This window comes from Ahaetulla prasina, chromosome 2 (genome assembly GCF_028640845.1).
Source record: "Ahaetulla prasina isolate Xishuangbanna chromosome 2, ASM2864084v1, whole genome shotgun sequence".
Classification (NCBI taxonomy): domain Eukaryota; kingdom Metazoa; phylum Chordata; class Lepidosauria; order Squamata; family Colubridae; genus Ahaetulla; species Ahaetulla prasina.
Window position 1 is genome coordinate 41,870,351 of NC_080540.1, and position 20,765 is coordinate 41,891,115.

The 20,765-nt window shown below is 40.6% G+C and overlaps 1 protein-coding gene across 5 annotated transcripts in view; it reads right to left on the minus strand.

Annotated features, from left to right (window-relative positions):
- FRMD4B (FERM domain containing 4B) overlaps window positions 1-20,765 on the minus strand; it is a 313,746-nt gene that overhangs the window by 10,687 nt on the left and 282,294 nt on the right. For 2 of the 5 annotated variants that reach the window (XM_058170350.1, XM_058170349.1), the window contains exons 18-23: window positions 17,507-17,563; window positions 14,661-14,799; window positions 13,553-13,672; window positions 10,079-10,869; window positions 6,868-7,000; window positions 3,082-3,516 (exon numbers count right to left, since the gene is read on the minus strand). In XM_058170350.1, the coding sequence (XP_058026333.1) occupies window positions 3,396-3,516; window positions 6,868-7,000; window positions 10,079-10,869; window positions 13,553-13,672; window positions 14,661-14,799; window positions 17,507-17,563 (1,361 nt within the window). In that variant the 3' untranslated portion in view covers window positions 3,082-3,395. Of the gene's footprint in view, window positions 1-3,081; window positions 3,517-6,867; window positions 7,001-10,078; window positions 10,870-13,552; window positions 13,673-14,660; window positions 14,800-17,506; window positions 17,564-20,765 lie in introns of those variants that run through there. The other 3 variants (XR_009153579.1, XR_009153580.1, XM_058170352.1) reach the window with 2 other exon arrangements.

Consider the following 20,765-nt stretch of genomic DNA (forward strand, 5'->3'; position numbering starts at 1 on the left):
ACAGAAGTCCTGCCTTAGCATTTGGCCACCACAGGTGCCCCCCGACACGAATGACTGTGAGCTGGCCATGCTCCCCATGCCCACTCCGACACCTGGCCATGCTCCCCCAGCTCTCCGAGGTCAATCATACTCTCTGAGGTCAAACACACCCTTGATGTAGCCCTCAGTGAAATAGAGTTTGACACCCCTGTTCTATGGCAATTGCAAATTGTGAGATCTCAAATGAGAGTACTGAAAATTTGTAAGAAGCAGTCATCTTGCAAATTTGCCTCAGTTTTGTTATTTATGTTTATTTAATGCTCCAATGCCCCTTAAGAGAGAAGGAAAGCCTTAAACAAACAAAAAGAAAGTAAGAAAATATTTAGTAGCATAAAGTTTATTTACCTATACAAAATCATAGGTCTCTGAAAAGTCTGTAGCAGTAAAAGAATAAGCAAAAAAGATTTTCTTGTTTTTAAAAGGCTATATAAATATGCACAAAGAAATAAATTATTTGTGTTTTACATTTTCAATGTTTATTCCAAACTTAAAATTTTAATAATACAAATGACTAAGGACCAGCTTAACAAATTCAGCTTCTCTCTGCGAGTGTAGGCCTGTGTGTGTACATAAATACACAGACTCACGTATATATTCATGTGAGCATATATAGAATTCTTTGTACATGCTTTGGAGTATCGGTAAAAAGATTATTTTTTTTGCCAGAAACTATTGTATTCACAATATGAATAAGGAGTGATGCACCCTATTTTTAAAAGTCCCAAACAGCACCATTTTAGAGAATCCTGAAGCACAGTGTAACCGAGAGAGAAATATAATTGTTTATAGGCTGCAAAAATCTTATAAATAGTGCTTAGTTTAGTCCGACAGATAGACATGAGGTAGGCTGAACTTTCCTCGCAAAAACCTCTCTCTTTCGCACCAAAACCAAAAAAATTATCAATTTGATTGGAAATAGTCACTTTTATCACTCTGTGGTCCCAATTAAAGAAGTCAATTTACAATGTGTGCATACATTTCTACTCATAGATCAGATAAATTGGTTTCACAAAAGGATGGAAACAAAAGGTCTATCCAGCTCCCGGTTTACCGAACAGGCATTTTAATTGTCTGCTCTTAATTCAACTCAATTTCCAACCTGGACTGTGTCCTTGGTTGACCCCATTCCCAATCACTGCCAGTCCTAGCCAACGGATTCTCCTCATCAATCGGACTTCATTGTGCGTTTGTTCTGCACACATCTTGTACTTTTCCATTTTAATGCCTATTGATTTCAAGGCACCTACATGGTGTAATTAATATATTTGCATTCACTATGAAACAAAGAGTAATACTGGCCCAGATAGCCCTAACTGGTCAACTGCAAAGTTTCTGTTTCCAAAGTCACTGAATATTATGAGACTTCGGGGCAGAGGAGCCCTTGGTGCTTGTATTCAAGGGTTATTGTGCTGCTCTTCTGCCTTTTTCTTTTTTTTTATGTAAGGAGTTTGTTTTTGTTTTTTTCCGGAAAGAAGAAACACAGAAGAAAATGGGGTGGGTGGGGAAAATCTGGGAGTGTTGCAAATGGAAGACAGTATAGCTCTTGTAAACAATTCTGTGAAAGCACCTCAAATGTGTCCCAGTGCATTCCATGTTAAATCTTGACAATTACAAAGCAACATGGGGAAGAAAACATGCAAATTTGCATTTAAAAAAAAAAGTCAGGAAAACAATTATGCTTTATTACCTTTATGTGCAACTGCTTCTCTGCCTCACCCCCCACCCCATGTTTAAACTTATAGAAATTTATCCAAGATGGCATACCTTTAAAACAGGGGTCTCCAACCTTGGCAACTTTAAGACTTGTGGACTTCAACTCCCAGAATTCTTCAGCCAGCTCTGCTGGCTGAGGGATTCTGGGAGTTGAAGTCCACAAGTCTTAAAGTTGCCAAGGTTGGAGACACCTGCTTTAAAAGACCTTTATCTTTATTCAGAATACTGTTTTTTTTTTTTTAAAAAACCAACCACACACACACACACACAAACACAACCAAGCATCCTTCAAGTAGCATTGCAATACAAAGCCAGTCCTCCACTGGGTTCATTATGCTTGTGGCATCCTTCAACAGACTCTTCTTGACTGGCAGAGGTGAGTCTCTCTTGGCGTTGCCTGCTTCTTTCTCTCCAAAAAAATTGGGCTGCTAAAAAATAACATTAATCCCAACAAAGAATCTTCTTTTCACATTTTGGGATGTTCTGCAACGTCCACAACAACTCCCCATTTTCTTTCTTTTCTTTTCTTTTTTTTTATGTAAGGAGTTTGTTTTTGTTTTTTTCCGGAAAGAAGAAACACAGAAGAAAATGGGGTGGGTGGGGAAAATCTGGGAGTGTTGCAAATGGAAGACAGTATAGCTCTTGTAAACAATTCTGTGAAAGCACCTCAAATGTGTCCCAGTGCATTCCATGTTAAATCTTGACAATTACAAAGCAACATGGGGAAGAAAACATGCAAATTTGCATTTAAAAAAAAAAGTCAGGAAAACAATTATGCTTTATTACCTTTATGTGCAACTGCTTCTCTGCCTCACCCCCCACCCCATGTTTAAACTTATAGAAATTTATCCAAGATGGCATACCTTTAAAACAGGGGTCTCCAACCTTGGCAACTTTAAGACTTGTGGACTTCAACTCCCAGAATTCTTCAGCCAGCTCTGCTGGCTGAGGGATTCTGGGAGTTGAAGTCCACAAGTCTTAAAGTTGCCAAGGTTGGAGACACCTGCTTTAAAAGACCTTTATCTTTATTCAGAATACTGTTTTTTTTTTTTTAAAAAACCAACCACACACACACACACACAAACACAACCAAGCATCCTTCAAGTAGCATTGCAATACAAAGCCAGTCCTCCACTGGGTTCATTATGCTTGTGGCATCCTTCAACAGACTCTTCTTGACTGGCAGAGGTGAGTCTCTCTTGGCGTTGCCTGCTTCTTTCTCTCCAAAAAAATTGGGCTGCTAAAAAATAACATTAATCCCAACAAAGAATCTTCTTTTCACATTTTGGGATGTTCTGCAACGTCCACAACAACTCCCCATTTTCTTTCTTTTCTTTTCTTTTTTTTTAAAAAAAAAGTGCTTTGAAAAATACTTTTAACTCAAAGTAGCATCTGGAGGTTAGGAGCTTTAAAAGCAGACAACTTAGGAGCCTCCTCTTCTTTTTTGCTGAGGATATTCGGATTCATACTGTTGTGCTAGCGCAGGTGAGATTCTTCCGGGTTTCTCTTCACTGAATTGCTTCTTGTCCTCCCAGCACAAATCTCCTTTACGGAGCTGCTGCACCAGGAACCTTGTTTTCGTAGGGGGAAAACATGTAAGGTGCAAGGCACACATGGGGCATTTGAAGGAGGAGAGGGCAGGTTCATACTAAAGTCCCAGGTTTTGAGTCCTCGTGCCAGAAGATCCTCTGCTCGCTCTCTTGCAGGCCGTCTTGCAATGGGTTCCTATTGCTGTTGCCCAGCTGGTTAGTTTCAGGATATATCCTGGAAAAGAAGCACAACCATCAATGGTTAGCCAAGTGCTCCTCTACAATTCACTCAGAAGGCCTGGCCTTTCTTAAGCAGACCTCCCAATCTTTTCAAGGGATGTTCCAAAGCCAACGTTAAGAGAAGACAGCCTGCATTATGCTATTTCCCGACATAAATTTACGGGCATCCAAAATCCCAGGAAGTTAAGGGTCTATGGAGATTCTCAATCATCCAGGTAATGGTTGCCCCAAAGGTGCTTTTCCAAAAGGTAATTGGGCTTCCTTCGTTCCTTTTTTTTTTCCCTTTGAAAAGGTTTCACTTCTCATCCAAGAAGTTTCTTCAGTTCCAGAGCTGAAGAAGCTTCTTGGATGAGAAGCGAAACCTTTTCAAAGGAAAAACAAAACAGGAAAATCCAGTTGACTTTTGTAAAAGCACCTTTGGGCCAGGAAGTTCATTCAAGCATTATGAAGGAAAGACACAGATGGATACAGTCCAACAGGCCGACAGTCAACAGCAGCTTAGATAACAATCAATCCGCTATACCTCGATTTATGACCATTTATTTAGTGACCATTTGAAGTCACCATGAAAAAAAGATTACTTAGAACCGACCCTCACACTTACGACCACTGCAGCATCCCCACAGACACAAGATTGTGATCCAGGCACTTGGAAACTGGGCTCACATTTACGGCTGCTGCAACCTCCCACTCTCACACTTTGTGAATTGTGAATTTGCCAGCTGGTTTCTGTCAGTGGGAAACCGGCAAGAAAAATCGCAAACTGCAATCACGGGATGACAACCACGGCAAGAAAAGGTAATAAAATTGGATGCCTTACTTAACAGCTGCACCCCTTAACAATGAGTTTATCCAGTCCCAATTGTGGTCATAAGCTGAGGACTATTTGGGTACGTATTTGTTTTAAGTCACTGCCATGAACATGTAGCAATTGTAAATGACAACTAAACACCCATTAAAAAAAATACACAGAAATCTCATCTTACCCTGAACATTTAGGACTGGTTTATATATAGAATATTTGTACATGTGTGTATTATCTATTCCTTCTGACAGGAGTGGTGAAGCATTCATTATGAAGCAAGCCTCAGTTTACAAAATGGTCTTGTTGCAATAAAACAGATAAGAGTGTCCTCATTTAGGAGCCATAATTGGGATCCTCAACTCAGCAGTGAACTGTGTTTATGATCTTATTTCGGCTTTCCTTTGCTTTACAGACCTGTGAAGGTTGTAAATCCAGGGACTGGTTGCAAGTTATTTCTTTATTACTATCATAACTGCTGAAAGGTTGCTAGATGAGACAGTTGCTAAATGAGGACCCCCTGCAATAATAGTTTAGAGCAAGGATGGAGAAGGGGGAACCTTTTGGTTATTCATGGCACCCCAGTTCCTACTTGCAGCCACCCCCAAACGTAACAGAGAGAATTTGGCAAATCTCCTAAAAGATGACATTAATTAAATAATAAAAAGAACCCACAATTTTTGTTTGGTTATGTGTTTTTCCTCACCTTTAACGGTTTTTATTTATTTATTTTTTTAAAGAAAATCACCCGGAATAGGTCAGTTTTAAAAGCCTTTAAAAGCTTTAAAATGAAGCAAATGCCACTATATGCTTAATTAATTTTGCTTAGTTATAAAGCAAAAGCACTATATCACAAGTTCACTTCACCTTAAGTCTGCTCAGCAATAAGCAAGGGCATCACAAATCCTCTAGTTCAAACCACCCACCCACTGGTCACAAGTACTTGGATCCTCTTACTTCAAGGTATTTAAACATCAAGTCATTCCTGCAGATGTTAAGACACAAAAAAGCTTTGTTCTGAGGGAGAAAAGAACTTAAGACAACAGAAGCAGAAAAGAAGAAGGGGAGAAGTAGCGGGAACAGGCACAAAACAGGGATTAGGGATACAAACAAACAGAAACCTCAGGATGGGGGGTGGAAGCAATTGGCAGCATCTGAGGGAAACTTTAAGCTACTTGCTGTTAGCAGCAGTGCCATGAAAGCCAAGGAGAAAATACAAGGGGAAAAAACAGTAATTAGAAACAAGGCATGAGGGTTACGGGTGGCTCAAAGTGGTGTCTTTGAAGAAGTCAAATGCATTTTGTTTAAAATGCATAAACTTGCATTTTGCAACTTGGTGTCCCTTCAGCTATTGAGCCACAACTCTCATCCTCACCAAACTCAAGTAAACAGGCTGAAGGAGGCTGCCCTACCTAATCTTATGTGTATTTTCAGAAACCCAGCTGGAGAAGGAGGAGACAAACAGAATACACAAGGGAGGCCCAAGCGGGATGGTGCCTTTGTATTCATTCATTCATTCATTCATTCATTCATTCATTCATTCATTCATTCATTCATTCATTCATTCATTGAATTTGAATAGCTAGCTGTCCATCTCACAAAAAGCGACTGTGTACAACAATCAAATATTTTTATACTTTCATGTATTTATTTGACAGGACTCTTAGAACCCTCCCGAATCCCACAGGATTATGGCATATAACACAGGATCAAACAAACAGAAAACAAAAGAACATAGAATAAACAATGAAATTCAGAGCAGTACAAAAAAACAAAACAAAACCCATGCCTCAAACTTGAGGAAAGGTAAAAACCCCAAATAATACCCAAGAGAGGTGTCCAAGGCAGTCCCCTGGCACCAAAAAGGGTGATGAAATAAAGCAGTTTCAATCTGTTTATGGAACAGCAGAAAGGTGTGGGCTGCACACAGTTCTAGGAGGAAGTTATTCCAGACTTTGGGAATTATGACAGGGAAAATCAGCTGTTTTACCCATTTCCTGCAAACTTCAGGAAGAGGGAGAACTTGCAGCAGGTCCTCTCTTCATGACTGGACTGGATGGGCATCTTTTGTTCTGGCAAGAACTTGTCAAATGCATCCTGGTGTTATGGCAAGTTGAGCTTTAAAAATAATTTACCAGCTTTTTGAATTGGGCCTGGATTGTACTACCTTTGCGCATAACATGAGACATACAGTAGGTTGAACTGGTGTAATGTAAGGTAAAGGGCAGACTTCAGGAAATCACTTCCTGGAATGGGGCAATTACATTATATATAGCCTTATGTTTGTGCTACTTTATCCCCAGGCTGGCTCACTGTTGGCTTCATCTGGTGTGAGATGCAGCACCCGACTATTCCTATACAGAATGTGGTCTTTGACCCTCTCCCACCCCAAGTTCCCCCATCCCAGTCTATGGTTTTGCAACAGTGCGCTACAATTTATAAAGCAAAATTTTCAGCAACAGGGAGCAAACTATAGGGGTCGCTGTCCAACATGTAGGTCTTTCTACGTTTTGCGAAAGCTGCAGAGATAAATCTAGGGCTCACCTGCTCTGCAGTGGGTGGTTCCCGTACACATTCCCGTAACAGCTTGCAAAAGAGGACTGAGATAGCGTATCATAATCAGGAAGTCCTAACAAAACCTGATTCCGCCAGTTCACGGAGGAATTTGTTGAGGATGCTAAAATTGAGGAGAGAAGAGATAAGGAGAAAAGAATGTGAGCAATGAATCCTTCCTTGATTTGGGTAAGAACTGCTTAGATAAAAATTTGGCTGGGTTCAAAGGAACACTGTACAAAACATCCCTGATGACAGGAAAATGTCAACTTGATTAGGAGAACACTCCTTTTAACTCATGGGATTTGGATACCGACACATTTACAGGAACTTCATTGGGAAAGATTATCTTGAAGTATTTATACATTTTATTCCATCTTTGCTGATACTGTGAACTTTAGCAAATTAGTGCTGAGCTCCCCTGGCTTTCAGCAAAAGATCTAAGATGAAATTAAAAATGATCATCTCCCTGGTGATGTACTGATTAGGATTTTGGATTTGGACTGAAAAGACTGCTTTAAATCTCCATTTAGCATTAAATGTGCTAAATGCAGTCTGGGGCCATTGCTCTTTATCTAACATTTGGAACTTATCACCAGCAACCGCAGATGCATTTGCTAGAGTTACAACCTCTCCTTCCTAATGGAGCTCATTATATTCCCTTCAGTAGTATCCTCTCCTACTGTGTGGGTTGGTTTGAGAGACAGCTTGACTGTGAATTTCTACCTGAGTTTTCTTAATTCTAATCCAACATCTTATATTATATATACCATCTTGGCTCTGCCACATTTTAAGATTTTCTGAAGTTTGTGTATTATTATTATTATTTTTACTTTCAAAAGTCTACCCAATTTCCAGAATGGTATGATAAACACCTGTACAGAACCCTTATATTTGGGATAACGTTTTAACAATGAGAGGCTGCTGATTCTTCACCTCTTTTTCAATAGCAGTCAATTACACTGAAAAAGCTGTGGAATAAGAACAAGCTGCAGAATAAATTCCACAACTATTATAAACTATCATGGACTTTTCCACTGCACAAACATTGCCTTTTAAAGGTATCTCCTGTGATTAAAAACACTTGGTTCCTTCTAGGCCCTCATCTCTATGGGAGACAGGATGTGGGACTAGATGAGCCATTTGTATGAACCAGTAAGGCTTGTCTCAAATTTCTTAACCTCCTGCACACTCTGTTGACACCCAGTCATATTACAAACCAGTATGGCCATTCTTTCAAAACCAGTATAGCAGGACTCTCATCGATTATTTGGCTAAAATCCATAACACTTGGTTGAGTTTTCCCGATTCCTTTTGTAAAGGATACAGTGCCATGACTAAGCTAACCTAATGAAGAGGTACACTTAAATAGTAAGCTCCACATTAAAAGTTGTATATAAATAATGAATAAAATAGTGGGTAAGTGCTGACAGCTAAATTTACATGAGTGATTCTCTCACTCAAGCTATAATCTATAACAGGTACAGCCAAGATCCACATTCTCTGACATTTTGGACTATTGCTATGAGCACTGGTCATGCAATGGTAGGTGTTTCTGAAAATTAGTCTAAAACATCTGAAGGATAGCAGGTTGCCTGTCCCAGACAGGCATTTACTATTTAATATTATTCAGTGCATCTAAAAAAAGTTTTATTAAATTTTAATTGGGGTTATTTATGAATTTTAGGGTTTTAAATTGATTGTTTTAAATTTCGGCCATTTATGTAATATGCTTGGTTTTAAGTTTCTGTTTTAATGTGTATATTGTGGGGTTTTATTATTTGGCTGTACACCGCCCTGAGTCCTTCGGGAGAAGGGCGGTATAAAAATCTAATAAAATAAATAAATAAATAAATCAGATGCTTTTGGGAGGTTTTAGGACTACAGTCCCTAAATTATCAGCCAGATGATGGCTATCATTGCTGGGAATCCAAAGTGTTCCATTCCCAATGCAGCAGAAAACTGGTCTTTCTTTTTTATTCTATTTACCATTTATTTTAAAATATGAATATCCTTTTTTACAAACACTAGTAAAATAAATAACATAAAAATCAGTTGAAAACTCTTTCAGCTACCAGGCAAGTTTTCGAACTGTACGACCAAGACTCCCTTGTACAAATTCAGCCGTGACACTGAATATAATATGCTGTATATACACTATTCTACAACACTGGGTAAAATAACTTTTTAAATGTTGACCACTATTCCGTTAATAACAGTTAAGCCTTTTGTGTTGCATTCAGCCCATTGTATAGCTACTCATATTCCAGATTCCCAAATCACTCACATTTTTTACTTTCAACAATTGGAGAATTCTCTTTTCTATACCTCACCCTGCTCTTTGCAATGATTAAGCAGATAAGAGCACTAGCACCCCCTCCAGTGATTGTCAGAGACACTTGCAATCTAATTAAAACATTTCCCGCTATCAGCTGATAATGAGCCTCTATGAGAGGAGGATTTTCCACTTAAGAAAAGAAGAGCTTTGCTCCTGCAAAGGAACTGATGAAATTTCATAGTCAGTAGAAAAACCTCCTGCAGGCAGTGCTGTGGCCTGCCGGCCCCTCCAGCAGCTGAATCAGAATCAGAGGTCGAGGAGGCATGGGAATCAGGGTCAGCATCAAGGCAACTTGAGAGCTCCAAGGGAGAAGATGGAATGGAGCTGTCAGAGAGAGAGAGAGAGAGAGAGAGAGAGAGAGAGACAGAGACAGAGCCTGGGCTGTCCATCAGCCCCCAGATGGAGAGTCAACAGCCCCCAGCTCTGGAGATGGCTGATGATGAAGAGGAGGAACAGCTGGGTCCAGTGCCTGATGTGCAGAAAGCAGAGGAGAGGAAAGCAGTGGAAATCTGTGGGCTGATCCTCGGGAAAGAAAAGCCACTGCTACTAGCGAAGCCCCAACCCAGCTCTGGGGATAAAAGGCAGGGGGCGGAGATGAATAGATGTGGCAGACAACGATTCATCTCCCTGCCAGTCAGACTTGTTAGCCTGCAATGAGAGAGAAACTTTTTTCCAGGGCTGCTGTTACTCCTAATAAAGGAATCATTGAATTAACTTCAGAGGGTTTGTCATGTTTGGGGAGCTGGGTCAGAACACTGAGGCCATTATTCATGCATTGGGACTGAAGCATTCAAGATCTCTGAGGAACATCAACACAAAACAGAGCAGTTACGAAAAAACAAACCTGACAAGCGGCATAGTTACCTAAAGAGAAAGAAGATGAATGACTGCTTTGACAACTTAGCATCTGTAGTCCAGCACACCCTAAACCTCTCTGGGACTCTCGATCAGCATCAAGGCCTGCCTGCAAGCCAACAACCTGCTCTTTTTGTCCAGAGGCACGCTGGTACCAGCCACGAAGATGTTCCGCAACTAAGGCCTTGTGGATATTTTTAGTGATGTGCTCTGTTTTCATCGACGGCTTCCGTGGCAAGCGCAAGGTGGCGTACGGATTGTGGGGCACTCTCTCCATTTCGTCTTCGTGGAAAGATCTGAATTCCCGATACCGACGTTCGTACCCGTAGGGCGCCGAGGAACGATAGGAAGGGTTGACCATGTATTGGCCCTCTGTGCCGTTCTCATAGACGTAGCCACTGTTGTAATATATGTCGCCCTCTTTAGAAGGGGCATAGCCAGAAATGTAGCAACTTGTTGGCATCTGTCCTTGCTTTTTTGCATAGACCCCATTGCAGTTGTCCTTCTGGGCTAGGTTAGGCATACTTCCTGAGCTGGAAGCACAAATGTTCGGTTTCTTGGACCGTCTCCTATTTCTAGTGCGGTTGTCAAGGGTTTGGGTGCTATAACAGGGCTTTGAATTTGGGGTCATGCAGTAATACTCTGCACTGGATTGGCTGGTGTAGGAGGATCCGTCATCAAGGATTTCTGTGCTGCTACTTCTTTGGGATTTTGAAAGGGTGAACATTGGTTTTTCACTGGCGGTTTCTGATAAGAAGGTAGTTTGGGTCTCCAAACAGTGCTGAGGAGATGTATCGGGTCTGGAAAAAAAGAAGCAGGTTTTTGTTACAAGGAAAGCAGTCAGTCAGTTCCAATAACATCATAGAGCAGGGGTATCAAACTTAAGGCCCGGGGGCCAGATCTGGCCCACGGGGTGCTTAGATCTCGCCCGTGGGACCACCCTGGGAACAGCGAGGGACCGCAGTGCCTTTGCCAGTGAAAATGGAGCTTTGTTTTTTGCTGGCAGAGGGTTGCAAGAGCCCATCGCAGCTGGAAACGGAACTCAGGAGCTTGTTTTTACTGACAGAGTGCTCGGCCACCACAGCTAGCCCCTGACATGAGTGAGGTTGAGCTGGCCACGCCCATGCTGGCCGCACCCAACCTGTCTCTCCCCCACCCTGATGCGTCCCTCAATGAAATCGATTTGACATCCCTGTCTTAGAGCAATAGATTCAAAGAAAGTATGGTAAATTTCAAACAAAGTAGGCAAAGTAAAAGATAAGTAAATACATAACAGCAATTCAACAACCTACAGGTAGTGGCATCACCTTTTTGAGATTGTTCTCAAGGAAAATACTGACAGGGCGGATTTTAACAAGGAGGATTTTAGATATATGAAGTTGAAAAGGGCCCTACTTCCTGTTATATTATGTAGCAGAACTTTATGCTATAGTTCAATAAACTCCCCTTTTTATGTTCCTGTAATTCAGGGTAGAATCAGAATGACTGAATGGAGCTGAGTGTTTACTGGGCGGTGTTCTTCTTGACCCCACGCAGAATTCGCAGCAAATATTTTATCTTTGCGCCCTAGGAGAGAAACATCTCCACTACCTAGGATTAAATTCTCAACCTTCTGAGTGGGAAGCGAGTGTCTTCACCACTAGGCTACCACGCCGTTCCTTAGTCTATACTTTAATAAAACTATAGAATTATAAGCAAGTTGGTATTTCACTGCTGATGAATAAATCCTACATACCTGAAATAATTTGTAAGTGAACAGTAAACCACCTGTATAATCAGCACAATAACGTTCAACTAAATAGGTAAAATATTATCTTGCATGAATATTTAAAATGGATGCATCTAAGGTGGCAATGGTAAACCCTTCAAACTTAGGTAATAGTATGACAATATTACTTCTCCTAAAGCAACATAACTCAGAAGTGGGCACTCTTTGTTAAACCCCAAATGCCCATTCTTTGGTCCTCAAAACTTCACCCGGACCACCCCAACGAAGCGGTCGAAGTGCTGTCCCGGTGCCTGGAAGCTGTACGGGTCTGGATGGGGAGAAACAGACTCAAGCTCAACCTCCAAGACGGAGTGGCTGTGGATGCCGGCACCCCGGTACAGTCAGCTGCATCCGCAGCTGACTGTTGGGGGCGAGTTAGTGGCCCCAAAGGAGGTGGTTCGCAACTTGGGCATCCTCCTGGATGGACGGCTGTCCTTTGATGAACATCTGGCGGCCGTCTCCAGGAGGGCCTTTTACCAAGTCCGCTTGGTCCACCAGTTGCGTCCCTTCCTTGACCGGGATGCCTTATGCACAGTCACTCACGCTCTGGTTACGTCTCGGTTGGATTACTGCAATGCTCTCTACATGGGGCTGCCTTTGAGGTGCACCCGGAGGCTGCAGTTAGTCCAGAATACGGCTGCGCGAGTAGTAATGGGAACCGCTCGTGGCTCCCACGTAACACCACTGCTCTGTAGTCTGCACTGGCTTCCTGTGGTCTTTCGGGTGCGCTTCAAGATTTTGGTTACCACCTTTAAAGCGCTCCATGGCTTAGGACCCGGGTACTTACGAGACCGCCTGCTGTTACCCTATGCCTCCCACCGACCCGTACGCTCTCATAGAGAGGGTCTCCTCAGGGTGCCGTCCGCCAAACAGTGTCGGCTGGCGGCCCCCAGGGGTAGGGCCTTCTCTGTGGGAGCATCGACGCTCTGGAATGAACTCCCCCCTGGCCTACATAAAGTGCCTGATCTTCGGACCTTCCATCGTGAGCTAAAAACATACTTATTTATTCAAGCGGGACTGGCATAATAGTTTGATTTTAAATTTGGGTTTTATTAATATTCTTAAATATTTTAAATTTAATTTTAATTATTAGCCGTTTTTGTAATTTTGATATATTTTAATTTGTTTTAATTGTACATATTTTGTATTTTATCTCCGGCTGTATACCGCCCTGAGTCCTTCGGGAGAAGGGCGGTATAAAAATTCAATTAATAATAATAATAATAATAATAATAATAATAATAATAATAATAATAATAATAATAATAATAGATAAACTTATGTGTGTATGTGTCATTTCCAAACGAAAACAACGTTACTCGGAGTAAAACAAATTTACTCTGAAGTTCATATATAAAATGCTAAACCCCTGAACTCATTAAAACCCCAAATCTCTTCCTCCCAAACCTGCCACATCCATTTGTGTAAAACCATAATTGCCTTGTCCTTTGTACTTCCTGGCCCACCCATTTTTTGGCTGACTCAATTTCTAGCTTTGAAGACTATAAGCCCATTTAGTTCTTCTGTACCTAAAAATAATTAGATATAAAACTTCCTGTTCTAGAATTCCGATTCAAAGATGTTTATGCATCAAAATCACCTCAACTGTAGGAACTCAACTGAGAACTATAGTGGACACACTTAGAGGTTTTGGCCAATGGGAAATACTTTTAACTCAAGTGAGGAGAAAAAAAAATAGCATGGGAATGACTTACTGCAAGTGACTGCTACTGTAGGCATTGCGTGTGAGGACTGGTGTGGTGGGCATACTTCTTCCTCCGTGGTGTTGCCTCTCGGCTGTCCTGTATGGACTGCTGTGAGTTGACAGAGAATCTCTATGATTAGAAACAAAGGGATCTTGTGAACAGCATCATCCCAGTATCTTCAAATCAAGGTAAAGAGTACCAGCATGAATACTATTTTCCTATAGGCTGAAAATGCACAAACAGCGCATAGAATAGTGAGTGCTAACAGATTTCATGCAGAACAGCGTCATACGGCAAACTACTTTGCAAAAGAGTTGTTACTATGTAGAGAGAGGCTTCAAAAGATAGGATATCTTTGAATGAAACAGGGCAGAGAGAGAAATGATCAAAGTTAATATAGTGTTCATGACACATGTTCATTATGAGCTATTCATATATTATTCTTATGTGTTATAGTTGAAAACAAGGAAAATTAGAAAGCTTCACCTAACTTCCTTAGCAGTGAGAGGGATGGCATATAAATTTAATAAATAAATTAAATTAAATGAAGATTCAGATAAGGCCCTGGCTCTATTCATATGGCATCATGCATGGGTAAGGAGTTCCCAGTTTTCTGGTTTTGGCATTTTAGCAAGGAGCTGCTTAAACTGACTCCCTGACCAGAAGGAGTTGGAAAGGGAAATCTCTTGAGTCTGAGTGGTTTAGGTTTTAGTCCTGCCATTTTTTTCTGTAAAGCTAGCTCCTGGTGCCAAGTGGTTGAGATGTTCAAGGCCACTGCAAAATCTGATTCATAATCACTGTTAATTCTCAGAAACCAAACAGATAGCTCTTTTCCGGGACGATCTGTTCCAGAAGTATCTATACATTTACATTCAGTTCGTAGGTGAAAGCTCAGACCATAGAAATCACAATGAAAATAGAATGCAAGCTCTTTTGTTACAAGGCATTTCATATGCATCTTTTAGTAGAAAAAATGACCAATCAATCAACCAATCATAGCAATAGTTTCAAAAAAGCCCTCGTCAGTTTAAAGTAGCAGGTAATGCATGATATTTTTTTAAAAAAAGAACAAAGCAATAAAGCTGTTGTCACTTGAATATCATCAACAGTCCCATACCTAGAGTGTCTCTGTTCTAAGAGTTGTTCATTCATGGAAGACTTCCGTAGATGGATCCTTTCCACTCCAAGAGTTTTGGGTGGTGGAGAGGCTGGCAGAGAAATTATTCTTTGGACTGCCACAGTAAGGGAAGTATTGCCTGTTTAAAAAGAATTGGAAGAAACAACATGATTTTGTGTTACCTAATCCTTACATGACTCTATATTTCTATTGAAAAGAAACATGCCATTTCTTCCTTTATGAACCCGAGTGACTTTCACAAAACCATGGAATCCGAGATGAAGAAGCAAATTAGACTACTGAGACCTTAATACAGTTCATTGATGAATCTAAATTTGATCATTTCACGTAGATGGCTGCAGACTATCTGAATTAATACATCCGACCAAAGAAAGCCAACTACGGACTCAGTCCTCTTGTAATTTAAACATCCTTATTCCATGCACAAAACTGTGGGATGACAACTGGTTTTTGCCTAGTCCTAAAGAACTTTGAGGATGCATCATGCTAAGGCTGTGTTTTGATTGGACAATTTTTGAAAAGAATGTATACAAATAAAACTGGAATGATTTTGATCTGAACATCCTATCTTTAGTTCAGCTAGGACTTCAAAGAAGTCCAAATGGATAGATTCCATTCAAAAACTGGAGGAGGAGGATCAAAGCTTTAAGCCACCACAATAGCTTTTTTTTATTACCAGTTTCTTACTTGCCTTACTGTTAACTATTGTTGGAAATTTTTAACTGATCACATCAATCTTTTTTTTTTTCCTTTTCCCAGTTAGGCCTCTTGGAATGTACTATGTAATAAATAATAAAACGACCAGTGGTTGTCCACTTGTGGAAAACTCAGGCCATTTTTATCATTTTCAGAGTAAAAATTTATGCACAGAAATTTTTCTCTGCTTCAAACCATGGCCATATATGATTCCATCTAATGCTGGTAGGCTCACAGCTTTGTTCTTGAGACTAACCAAGTGGAAAGTGTTGCCTCATCAAAATGAAAGAATTTGAGATTTGTTGCACATTTTTTTATGTGATAATAAGTAGGACAGTGGGTTTGTTTTTTTAGGACTAATGACTAGCCAAGGGAGTGTAGCTAACCCAGCCCAGTATTAGCTGGCAGGAAGTAAGAAACCCAGGTATCATTATGGCAGCACTGAAAGATTAAAAATGATAATAATTACTTGTTTATATGAGTTAAATGTTTGTGAAGATTAGGAGATTGTATCAGCGTACTCTTTATTCTTTAACCCATTAGCACTTGTGTTTCTTTTTTTATATAAAAACTGATGGCTCAGAACTATAATCTTGACTCTCTGGGGTCAATTTGGCTGAGAATTCACTGCTTCTGTGCATAATCACACTGAAGGTGTTTGATGGATCAACAGCAGATCCCACCTCCCCCTGTACCTTCTGCTCCCTACCCCCCATCTTTTAGTTATAACCTGTATTTTTACTGTGTTTTTACACTGTATATATATTTATGATCTTATTTTAATGTTATAAACAGCTCAAAGGTTTTTAGAATAAAAATAAATTAAAGCAGGTGGTAAAGAATTAAATTAAAATTAAATTAAAATGTCTTGCCGTCTGTGTGGGTAGGGGCAGTCTATATCAGGGGTCTCCAACCTTAGTAACTTTAAGGTTTGTGGACTTCAACTCCCAGAGTTCCTCAGCCAGCAAAGGTGGCTGAGGAACTCTGGGAGTTGACATCCACAAGCCTTAAAGTTACTAAGGTTGGAGACCCCTGGTCTATATCACTAAAAGAATTCCTAAGACCACCCTCACGCAGACAGGCAAGACACCAGATTAAACCTCACTCCTTACTAGCACTGATGATGTTACCTGGTTAGGGTAATGAAACGTCTGCAAGAAAACGAGCTCAGAGAGTACCAAAGACCCCTCGTTTCAACCCTGAGCTACAAATATTCTCCTTTATTGGCTTTCAATCTGTTTACTACAGTTAAACAATAAAGCTTAAAGTTGCTTTATTCACCGGCATGCTCGTTTTTCCTGGGTCCAAAAGAACCGATCGCCTAGGAATCTGATCCCTGCCCCTTAGACTTTGGCAAAGAACCCTCCCACAGTGTTGAAAATCATCTGCTTCCATGCCGGGGTGAAATGCTTCCGGTTCGGACCGGATTGATCGATCCGGTAGTGATGGCGGCGGGTGGTTTGGAGAACCGGTAGCAACACACCCCCCTTCATGCTCACCCAATGCCCAGTCATCCGCTTCCCCACTTCTTTTAAAAAATGCTTTTAAAAGGTAGAAAAAAAGGCTCTGACAATCACAGCTGAGCCGTGCGATAGTCAGAGCCTTTTTTTTTTAACTTTTAAAAGCATTTTTTTTACAACCTATTCGGCCAAATAGGTTGTAAAAAAATGCTTTTAAAAGTTAAAAAAAAGAGATTGCGTGCCACAGCTGATCACCCCCCCCACGCTGGTCTACTTACCCCATGTCTCCTTTTGGTGTGCACTGCATGCACGCATCTCGCATTTGGTGTGTGGTGCGCACTGTGCATGCGTGGACAGCGCACAGCTAGCAAACCGGTTCAGATTTCACCACTGCTTCCATGTGTTTGCTCTTCCAAACACATGGACGCAGATATGACTGCAGAACACCCCAGACATGGGAAACATTCCTTCCGAGAACATCCTTAAAGCCCAACTGCTTTAACTGACAGGAATCTGCATTAAGTAGCCTGGACTTTTTAAAGATGCCAGCTGTTACAGAAACTACATTTCCTCTCTTTACCTCCACGCTCACAGAAGGCAAGTAATATAGAACATAACATTTCCCACGTGAATTGTGTTTTCAAATGTTAAAAGTATGGGAATACGCACCGTCTTCAAAAGATGTTGTGTCAGACAAAGAGCTGCTCTCAGACGGGATAATTTCATCTGTGGAGAAGCAAGAAAAGGATACTCATGAGTGACAAAGCTGCAGGTTGCAACCGTAGATACATTATACATTAAAGCATACAATCATTAAGACTACATGTAATCACTCGGGGATCACATACTTCCAGGATAGGTTGCTATGAACAAGTAAAATGAATAATTAAGAACAAATATCAGTAAAGTGGAGTCTGATTTTCATGAGCTGGATTGCTAGCTCCAAGCAAATCATCGCTAAGACGCTCAGAGAACAGACTAAGTCACCGATATACTGAAGCCAAACAAGTCAGCTGCTATTCATTTTTAAGATTCTTTTTACATATTACAATAGTGGCTATTGAAGATACAAGGGCTACATAGTCCCACAACATTTGCTGCACTTCGCACAAATGTTAAAAGCACTGCACTGCGCTGGAATCCTAACATCATAAGCACTTACTGAGAACAACTGACACTGACAAGAGTGTGGGATATATTTAATTTATTCCCAGAATATACTGAAATCAAACCTGGAAAACTCTCTCTGCAATTGTGTCTTTGGTGAACAGTTTCAAAAAAAAAAAAATCCTCTTGACCAAAATTAGGGAATCATACTGCATCATTGGAGAGCATCTGGCTGCCTCTCCCTGATCTACAGAGTTTTGTTGTTGTTGTTCAGTCACTTAAGTCACGCCCAACTCTTGCAATCCCAATATAACACGCCAGGCTCCCCTGTCCTCCAGTCTCCCGGAATTTGCTAAAATTCATGTTCATTCTCTCAATGACACTATCTTACCCTCTCACCCTCTGCTATCCCCGTCTCTCTTTTACCTTCAGCCTTTCCAAACTAAGTGTTTGTAAGTTTTGCTTTTATGATTCTCTTTGACTGGAAAAAGGCCAGGAAAGATTATTTCCTTTTGTCCATGTATGTCAATGTGTGTCAAGAAAGGGAAATGCTAGAAGTACTGAATGTAGTTTATCAATGCATGACTTTTTTCCAAGGTCATAAATTGGTAAAGTGGTGCCAAATCTGTTCTAAACTGAAGCTCTTAATGCTAGAGCAAAAGGTGAGGTATAAACTGCAGTTTGAAAATCAAAGTAAAATGCCAGGCTGTCATCAGAAATACTGCTGATCACAAAAGTTGTGCACCAAGAGTTGTGCAGTTCCTGGTTCAATGAAGTTGCTGAAATGTCCAGCAAGCTTTCTACCCAAGAAATTGACTCCCTGTGGAATATGCTTGTTGAATCATTAAATGTTACTCCAGTTGTCAAAGTTCTAATCAGTTTCTCAGCTTTCATTCTAAGCCACTGGCAACACTCATAGTTTTTCCAGCTTCTTCAAAGAATCCATTTTTGGCATTCAAATCATTTTCCTCTATGAAAATGCTTATGTATAACTCTAATCTGCTTAGCTTTCTATTTGATAAGGTAAGTGAAACAGAACTTCATATCGTTCTCCCTGTACCAGTTGGTTTCCTAACAATCAAGGCATTTACGGAACTCTCCTACACACATTTCAAAATTTTTCAAAATGCAGACATCAGCTCTGGGTCAAATCATTCATACCTATCTTATACCTTCCCTCCTACTTGTCTGCCCAGCAGGGAGCTGTTTACAACTAGATGAAGTGAATGCCTTATCTGAACTCCTCAAAGTAAAACACCTGAATGCCTGGGGCCCTCAAAATTAAATTACTGCAAACACACTGGCTTCTCAAACAATAATAATAAGTAATAGAAAATGAAGGGAAGGGACCTTGGAGGTTTGCTTAGGGGGTTGAATGAGGTGAAGTGCTCTTGAATAAGCTAAAACCTCTAAAGTGATTTTAAAATTCAAAAAGACAAGCACCTTCCACATAACACCAATATTGTTGATAAGAAAGAAAAAGTCCAGATAGACCATAGTTTTTCCACCCTGGCAATAAAAATATATAAAATCTAATAAGTAAGATAATAATAATAATAATAATAATAATAATAATAATAATAATAATAATAATAATAATAATAATAATAATAATAATAATAATATCAGAGTTGGAAGGGACCTTGGAGGTCTTCTAGTCCAACCCCCTGCCCAGGCAGGAAACCCTACACCATTTCAGACAAATGGCTATCCAACATTTTCTTAAAAATTTATAGTGTTGGAGCATTTACAACTTCTGGAGGCAAGTTGTTCCACTGATTAATTGTTCTAACTGTCAGGAAATTTCTCCTTAGTTCTAAGTTGCATCTCTCCTTGATTAGTTTCCACCCATTGCTTCTTGTTCTACCCTCAGGTGCTTTGGAGAATAGTTTGACTCCCTCTTCTTTGTGGCAACCCCTGAGATATTGGAACACTGCTATCATGTCTCCCCTAGTCCTTCTTTTCATTAAACTAGGCATACCGAGTTCCTGCAACCATTCTTCATATGTTCTAGCCTCCAGTCCCCTAATCGTCTTGGTTGCTCTTCTCTGTACTCTTTCTAGAGTCTCAACATCCTTTATACATCGTGGCAACCAAAACTGAATGCAATATTCCAAGTGTGGCCTTACCAAGGCATTATAAAGTGGTATTAACACTTCACGTGATCTTGATTCTCTATTGTCTATGGCAGGAGAGTCAAACTGAAGGCCCACAGGCCACATCCGGCCCGTGGGGTACTTAGATCTGGCCTGTGGGGAAATATTGAAGGACTGGCCCGTGGTGCCTCTGCCGGCCTTCCCTGGGTTCGTTTTTGCTGCTAGAGGGCTTCAGGACGTCGAGCTGGCCATGCCTACCTTGGCCACGCCTACCCCAGCCATGCCCCTAATGCGGCCCTCAATGAAATTGAGTTTCACACCCCTGGTCTATGGAGATTCTCAGTCATCCAGGTCATAGTTGTCCCAAAGGTTCTTTTTCAAGAAGCCAACTGGACTTTCTTGTTTTTCTTTGAAGACATTTTACTTCTCAGCCAAGAAGCTTCTTCAGCACTCATTGGATGGTGGGGAATGGAAAGATTTAAATCTGCTTAGCTTTCTATTTGATAAGGTAAGTGAAACAGAACTTCATATACTTTTAAAATCTTTTTAAAAGATTTAAATCTTTCCATTCCCCATCATCTAGTCAGAGCTGAAAAAGCTTCTTGGATAAGAAGCGAAATGTCTTCGAAGAAAAACAAGAAAGTTCAGTTGCCTCTTGAAAATATAAGTAAGATTGCTTAGGATTTGACTGGTGAATTAATCCTTTGCTTATTAAAAGCTCTCTT